We start from the raw sequence: 8,080 nt of genomic DNA, 5'->3' as shown, positions 1-8,080 counted from the left end.
GTGTGTGTGTGTAAGCAGGCAGGGCCACGATGGTGCCACTTGCAACATTTGTAGTTGTGCTCTGCGTCAGACATGCACACCTGATATCTAATAGATACTAAGAAAACATACAATGTTTGTTTCATGTTGCTTCTGTCAGAAAATTTGTATCCCTATATAATATAGGAATCACTCGCTGGCCACGATGACACTTTTTCGTTGTTCGGTTTCATTTCATTTACACCACTGTTAAGCAAAACCATGAGAAAGCGTTTGGAGAGGCTGTTGTGTAATTTATCAAGATAAGTCTCTCCTGAAATGAAAAACTGGCCTTAAGATGATTTTAATCAGTGATCAGGTTTTCTGGCACCTTTTTTAAAGTTTAATTTAAACGATTTGCTTGGAGTTGTTTTTAGTTTCTGTGCATGTTGGCAGAGTTTTATCTTTAAGGATAGTGTTGTAAATGCAAGGTGGTTAACTTGATGGACTTTGGTTTTATTTGCGGTTGAAGAAGTATCATAATAAACCATTTTTAATATAATTTTCATTTGTTTATTTAAGTTACTTTGTCCTAAAACAATTCATAAAATACCTGAATCCCTGTTAATTTGACCTAAACTCAGTCTCATAACAGAAATACAGATTCCTCTCATGAAACCTCAATTATGTAAATTGTTTGTGAAAACCATACTCGGATCAAACATTTGTTTGATTTGAATTTTAAGTTTGACACAATTAAATGCACCACTGGTTTTTCGAACGATTTTATATGAATACATTCATGAACAGTTAACTGTTCACACCTAACTCGCCCCTATAACAATATCCATATAAAACATGACAAAGTATCATAATAAACCATTTTTAATATAATTTTCATTTGTTTATTTAAGTTACTTTGTCCTAAAACAATTCATAAAATACCTGAATCCCTGTTAATTTGACCTAAACTCAGTCTCATAACAGAAATACAGATTCCTCTCATGAAACCTCAATTATGTAAATTGTTTGTGAAAACCATACTCGGATCAAACATTTGTTTGATTTGAATTTAAAGTTTGACACAATTAAATGCACCACTGGTTTTTCGAACGATTTTATATGAATACATTCATGTATTCATACACACTTAACTCGCCCCTATAACAATATCCATATAAAACATGACAACATTTACACTTTCAGGAAGTTATGAGAAACTGACTCTGAAATCCCCTTTAACTGGGTTTGTTTTACTTCTGATGTCTTGACTTGTGGTTATGCACTCCTCACAAGCAATAATGTGACTTACAGGACCTATGACTAGTGTCTTAAACTCTATACTAGGTGTTTTTCTTGACACGCTTTGAGCTTGGTTCCGAGAAACAGATTAGACGAGAACTAGACTTGGTCTGTGCTCAGAAAACCCTCCTGTGACGTGTTTGAAGGCTGTAATTTACCTGCGCTGACACAGGAACATCATGTCGGTCTGTAATCCATGCATGTCCTCATCTCAGGTGTGTGTTATTCTTGTCTCGAGCCAAGTCTTCACCATCACTTGTGTTTCTAGTGCTGAAATTTATTCTGGACTTACTCAGGCTTATCAAATCAACTGTATGCTGCATTTTTTAGAAACTCAACCATCTTATCACCTCCATCAAAATAATGAATACTGTTTCATGCTCTGCGAAACAAACTGTACAATCTGATATCAGCCTCTTAGATGAGTTTGGTTGTACCACTAAAAGACGGATATACTCCGGCATCTCACTGCATTGGTTTTGGTGGTTTGTGTGTTTTTGAATTTAAAGGATTAGTTATAGTTCATCTAGAAATGTAAATTTAGTAATCATATTGGTTCTCATGTCGTTCCAATCCTGTATTACATTTTCTTTCACGGAAAAACAAGTTTGAGTTCTTTTCCATGCAATTAAAGTGACTGTCAAGCTTTAAAAACGGCATGAAAAGAACCATAAAAGTAGTCCGTATGCGTTGTGCCTTATATTTCAAATCTTTTGAAGCCATTTGATAGCTTCATTAATAAACTATTCAAAATGGTTTTCAGTAATTGAAATAAAGCTGAAATAAATATTAGATGGGGAAACTTAAGAAAAATATAAAGTCAAATAAAATGAGTTTGTACTAAAATTGGTTAAAAAGCAAAGTCTAAATATTGTCATAATAAAAATGGCAGAAGCAAACCAAAACCAACATTTCTAAAACTTTAACATTTAAAATGAAAACTGAAAATAAAAACAATATAATAGTATATACATAATACTGAAAGAACTGGGGAGGAAGTTCAGTTCAAAATCTCAGCTGCTCTCAAATGTTTTGTTTTTCAATGATTTCAATGAAAGCTAAAGATGAATAATGATTTAAATTGTAGTCTGTTCATCACAAATCTATCAGATGGCTTCAGATTATTTGGGTTGTGCAACCAGTCACGTTGAAAATACTTTTTGGTACTTCATGGCCATTTTTTAAGTTTAAAGGGATAGTTCACCCAAAAATGAAAATGTGATGTTTATCTGCTTACCCCCAGGGCATCCAAGATGTAGGTGACTTTGTTTCTTCAGTAGAACACAAACGAAGATTTTTAACTCAAACCGTTGCAGTCTGTCAGTCATATAATGGAAGTGAATGGGCTCCACGGCTTTGAGAGGCAAAAAAACATACACAGACAAAACCAAATGAAACCCTGCGGCTCGTGACGGTACATTGAGGTCTTAAGACAAGAAAAGATCGGTCTGTGCAAGAAACTGAACAGTATTTATATAATTTTTTTTTTTACCTCTGATCCACCGTAATGTCCAACTGTCCTGAGCGTGTTCACAACATCCAATGAGTGTTGTATACGCACAACAGATCGCTTCCGCGCCGGATGTTGTGAACGCGCTCAGGACAGTTGGACATTGCGGTGATGAAAGTGTTTTTATTTTTGTATGAACTATCATTTATTTGGCTCTGGGTCACTGAATGCTTTTATTTTATGGAAAAAGCAACATGGACATTCTGCTGAACATCTTTTTGTTCTGTAAAATAAAGAAAATACAGGTTTGGAATGACTTGAGGCTGAGTAAATGACACTATTGTATTTGTTTTAATTTTGTGAGTGGGGGCGGGGGGTGAACTTCTAGATTGCTTTAAAATCCAAAGATGCATTTCGCATGCAATCAGAGCATTTGTTGCACCCCAAATCCCTTTAACTGTTCTAGAATCAGCTCCGAGTTCTGTAGTGACTGCAACAGATGCTTGTGGTTCTCACCGTCTCCTGTAACCTGATGTCACGTGTGTTTTACTGTGGTGAACATTAGGCAGAATATTAGAGTAAAGATATCTAGAAGAGCAGGATTTAATGAGTTACTCTGCATGAATGAGTCTAAGATGAGGTTACATTCTGTTCCAAATCCAAGGAATGGGCTTGTATGTACCAAACTGCGGTCATGAGGTGGAAATGGTTCATTTGAAATCTCTCGTGTTTATTAGGTGGTTTTGAAGTGCATCTGGGGAATGTGTATCTGTGGAAGAGTTTTCTGTTTTATGATAATTAAACAATTGTATGAACTCATTTGTGTTGTTTTTGTCTTTTTGATCTGCACTTAAGATTTTTCTTTGGGGATTCTTGAGCCTGTTAAACATGAAGAGATTTTTAAAGGAATATTCTACCTTAAATACAGCTTGCACTCTGTGCTCCGCTTCAGCTGTTATGCTATTGATTACTATAGAAAATTTCACCATTTCCTTCATTAATGGACGGCAATGGATTTAAAATGTACAGCTTTCAAAATTGAGTTTCCAAAGGATCAACTACTCGAATGTTTTCATGAGTTTTATTTATTAAATGATAATATCCAATCTTGCAATTGATGTCTATCCATGTTTTTATATTAAGAAAGTTAGGGAACTTGCTCTCAGGACCCCATGGTGAATGGACACGTTACAAGCTTTATAAAACATAGGCCTGGTTTCACAGACAGGGCTTAGGTTAAGCCAGGAGTAGGCCTTGGTTCAATTAGGGCATTTAAGTGTCTTTTATAAACGTGCCATAGAAAAAAACATTACTGGTGTGCATCTTGAGACAAAGCAATAGTACTAACATATTTTAAGATATGTCAGTGCAAGTTTCTTACAGTTAGAACAGAACAGACATGCATTTTAGTCTGGGTCTACACTTAAGCCTTGTCTCTGAAACTGGGAGTATGTGTTGCATTTTAAGTATGGCTTAAAATATGCATTTATTGCCATATTGTGTATTTATGTACTTTGCAAAATCAATGTATAGCCAGTAAAAATGGTTTAATACTTCGATATTTCAAAAGTCTCATAAATACCTTGAATTCCTAAATGGTTTTCAATACAACAGCCTTAAATATAAAGCTTGTAAACGTAAATTTTGTGCCGGTAGCAGCAACACACAATTGCAATCCATTTGTACTGTTAGTGACACAAAAATGACATTGTTTTATATGCTACAGATTTAAGAATAGACTATCACATAATTTATTAGGATTTATTATTATTTATTAGGATATGTATTTGAAATCCTCATAATTATTAGTCCAAGTTAAAAACTCAAACTGCCCAATACACACAGTCAGGCATTGGAAAAATACATTTATTTACATAAATGAACCAGGAAACTATGAATTCAGAAGCCGTGTCTGTACAACGCATCCATTTTACAACATGTTCTGTATTTGGCATTGTGCTTCATCTGTACAACAGGAGACATTACACATACACCACTGATATTATACAGCACAATTGGATGCTGAAAAGAAAGTGAGAATTTAAAATCATATTTAGCCAACAGAAAAACTCATCTGCTACTGTTAGTCGTGCAGTTGGTGTAGCTAAACACTTTTTTCTTAGCAACTAAGTCAGCATTAAGCATGTTCTTTCAGGGTTACGTCTATCATCAAAAGCTGTAATAATTTATTTGAACTATGGACAATAAAAGCCGCTCACAGCCCACTGGAAGATGTTTCATCACAAACTCACATTGTAGTGTAATACTGCTTTACAAAATAGTACTAGTATGCACTGCCACTGTCTTTATATACTGTTTTCTCCCAATTTCATCCATATTATGGTGGCTGATGGCTGGAGATAAAACAGATGCACTACGTGAATTACAAGTCATAAAACACAACGATTCAGGAAAAAAATGGCATGTTCACCAAATAAACCGGTCTTATCTGTAAACCTGTCCTGGTGTAATAAAAAGGCCACCAATACTCTTAAAAGTTCACTGTTCACACACGACTATTTATCTCTGGGAATATATTATGAAACCGGTTTATTAACAGCAGTTATGAGGCATCAGGTACCATAATGTTTTAATAGAGTGATCAATTAAGGACCAAACACTGGATTCTCGGTTTGTACAGGACCCTTAACAGACTGACTCTATAAAAGTGACTCCCTGAAACTCAGACATCAACATTACAAAGATAGAAATGAAACCTGATCGGCTGATCGCTTAAATTATGTGAAGGCAGGCAAGACGGTGAATCTCACAAACGCTTTCATGTTTCACCCCAAAAAACGACTTTTATATTGATTTTGCATTTTTAAAAAAAGAGCTTATTTTCAGGATTTTTGCAATGTAAAATTTTTTTTTGATTTGTTAAATTTCCATAACGCAATTTTTTTTTAATTTTCATACAAAATAAATGTTCAATTAGAGATTTGTATTATATATGTACTTAATTGAATTAAAATTGAAACAAAAATCATTGTCCAGACTTCTGTTGGACAATTTAGCAATTTATTTCTTTTGATTTTGGTGTGAAATATAACAGAAAATGGGGAAATTCATCCAAGAAGACCAGATAAAAAAGGTTATTTCATAAGATAATTACGAGAAAACAGCTTTACGTATTCCTGTTTGCCTTTAGAATCTAATATTGCATTCACTAGTCTAATAAAGGAAGAAAAGATGTGAAACGGCACGTCGTCGTTTGCATGTTAAGGATGCTTCAAAGATTCATTTGAAAGATAGTGATTCACCTGAACATTTCTAATTCAATATAAAACAACCACTTATTAATATAAAACCTTCTTTCAATATTTATTTTTCCTCAGTCTCTTTCTTAAAATGTCAAAGCCCATAAAATGAGTAACGCACTCCCAGGTCTGATTAAATCAACTGAAACGAAGCTGAATCACTATTCAAACGCCAAACGCAATAGTCACATTCACGAAAACCCAAATCCAGCGTCTGTGAAAATGTCCTGTAGTGTCTCTCAAAGCTGCGTGAAATGAAAATGACGTGGATGGAATCGAGCAGAGGTTTGATGATGAGCTCAGGCCTCCTCCGTCTCAGGGAAATTGAGGATCTTGCGATGAGCTTGTCGGAGATACTGCTGCTGCTTGAAATAAACCTTAAACGCCCCTTTAATAGCCACAAACGCTATGCCACCCTGAAACAGAGAGAGATACAGCTCATCAGTGTGAGGATACGCGTGTATAAATCACTGACATCGCTTTCCGTGATGTTCTTGTACCAGAATGGTCCTCTGAAGGTTTGAGTTGACGCTGCTGAACATCAGTTTACCCACGATGGTGGCGATGGTGGGGAACACAAGGGCGCCGCACAGAATGCGTGTGGCTGACACGTGATCGGCCAGCGGACTGGCCTCCGCCGGGATCCTCGGCACTGGGCAGCCAATACCTGCGCGTGACACAATGAGACACGGGATCTATGAGCGTTTTTGGTGACAATTTCACAAAGCTTGTAATAAACAATATGTGACCCTGGACCACAAAACCAGTCTTAAGTCGCTGGGGTATATTTGTAGCAATAGCCAAAAATACATTGTACTGGTCAAAATTATCGATTTCTCTTTTATGCCAAAAATCATTAGGATATTAAATAAAGATCATGTTCCATGAAGATATTTAGTAAATGTCCTACTGTAAATATATCAAAACTTAATTTTTGATTAGCAATATGCATAGCTAAGAACTTCATTTGGACAACTTTAAAGGCGTTTTTCTCAATATTTTGATTTCTTTGCACCCTCAGATTCCAGATCTTCAAATAGTTGTATCTCATATTGTCCAAATCCTAACAAACCATACATCAATGGAAAGCTTATTTATTCATCTTTCAGATGATGTATAAATCCCAATTTCGAAACATTGACCCTTATGACTGGTTTTGTGGCCCAGGGTCACATATAAGTAGTGATGAACAGAAAAATGAGGCAGTTCAGCTGTGTTCCTTTCCAATTAGACTGACAGCTTTGTCAAATGATAATAAACTGGTTTCAAATACTGACTTTTGAGTCAATATTGAGTAAAATAGGTAATAATTTTATATTAGTGTTCAAATTAAATTTGCAATTAAGAATAGATATATTAGGAAATGTCAATAACATCTATAACCACAATATTTAGAATATTAGACCATATTTATTTAAATGAAATAACACATAATTATTAAATAATAAACACCATAATTATAATTAAATAATCAAACGTAAAAAAAATTTTTATAAAACATGATTAAATGTGGATATGTATAAATTTACAAAAGTCCAGAATTAAATAATATAAATAAAGATGGAATTTGTGAATGAGTATTTATGAAACTAATATATCCAACTGATATAAATATATTTTGTATTATTATTATTATTTTTAATTTCGTTAAATATTTATTTATTCTACTTGGTTGTCTCGTTTGGATCTTATTTTTGGTTAGCTTTAATCTGTTTTGAATTTAAAAAGTAATTCAAATACTTTATAATCATAATCATCATAATCATAATAATCATCAACCTTAGATAAGCTATTACCCATATATTAAATACAAATTTTATGATATGTAAAACTAGGCTAAGTATATTAAGAACTATATTGGATATTACAAATAAACTTATTTTAGAGGCTTTTTACCCAATTTATTTTCAACTTAATAATGAAGACTGGAGTAATGGCTGCTAAAAATCAGCTTTGCCATCACATGCATAAATTATATATTTTTAAAATACATTAAAATAGAAAGCAGTTATTTTAAATTGCAATAATATTTGACAATATTACAATTTTCCGTATTTTTGATCAAATAATCGCAGCCTTGGCGAACGAGACTAAAAAAAAAAAACATTTA

General features: G+C 33.9%; 1 protein-coding gene across 1 annotated transcript in view; it reads right to left on the bottom strand.

The window, feature by feature from the left end:
• Positions 1-5,706: 5,706 nt before the first annotated feature.
• The window catches only part of LOC107676368 (E3 ubiquitin-protein ligase MARCH5-like), a 23,781-nt gene continuing 21,407 nt past the window's right edge, over positions 5,707-8,080 (bottom strand). Inside the window, exons 5-6 of the mRNA XM_016470891.1 lie at positions 6,471-6,637; positions 5,707-6,386 (exon numbers count right to left, since the gene is read on the bottom strand). Coding sequence (XP_016326377.1) covers positions 6,270-6,386; positions 6,471-6,637 — 284 coding nt within the window. The 3' untranslated portion in view covers positions 5,707-6,269. The remainder of the gene's footprint in view (positions 6,387-6,470; positions 6,638-8,080) is intronic.

Source organism: Sinocyclocheilus anshuiensis, unplaced genomic scaffold (assembly GCF_001515605.1).
Source record: "Sinocyclocheilus anshuiensis isolate Anshui unplaced genomic scaffold, SAMN03320099.WGS_v1.1 scaffold961, whole genome shotgun sequence".
Lineage (NCBI taxonomy): Eukaryota > Metazoa > Chordata > Actinopteri > Cypriniformes > Cyprinidae > Sinocyclocheilus > Sinocyclocheilus anshuiensis.
Note: the sequence above shows the minus strand (reverse complement) of the source record. Positions and strands in the feature narration are given on the sequence as shown.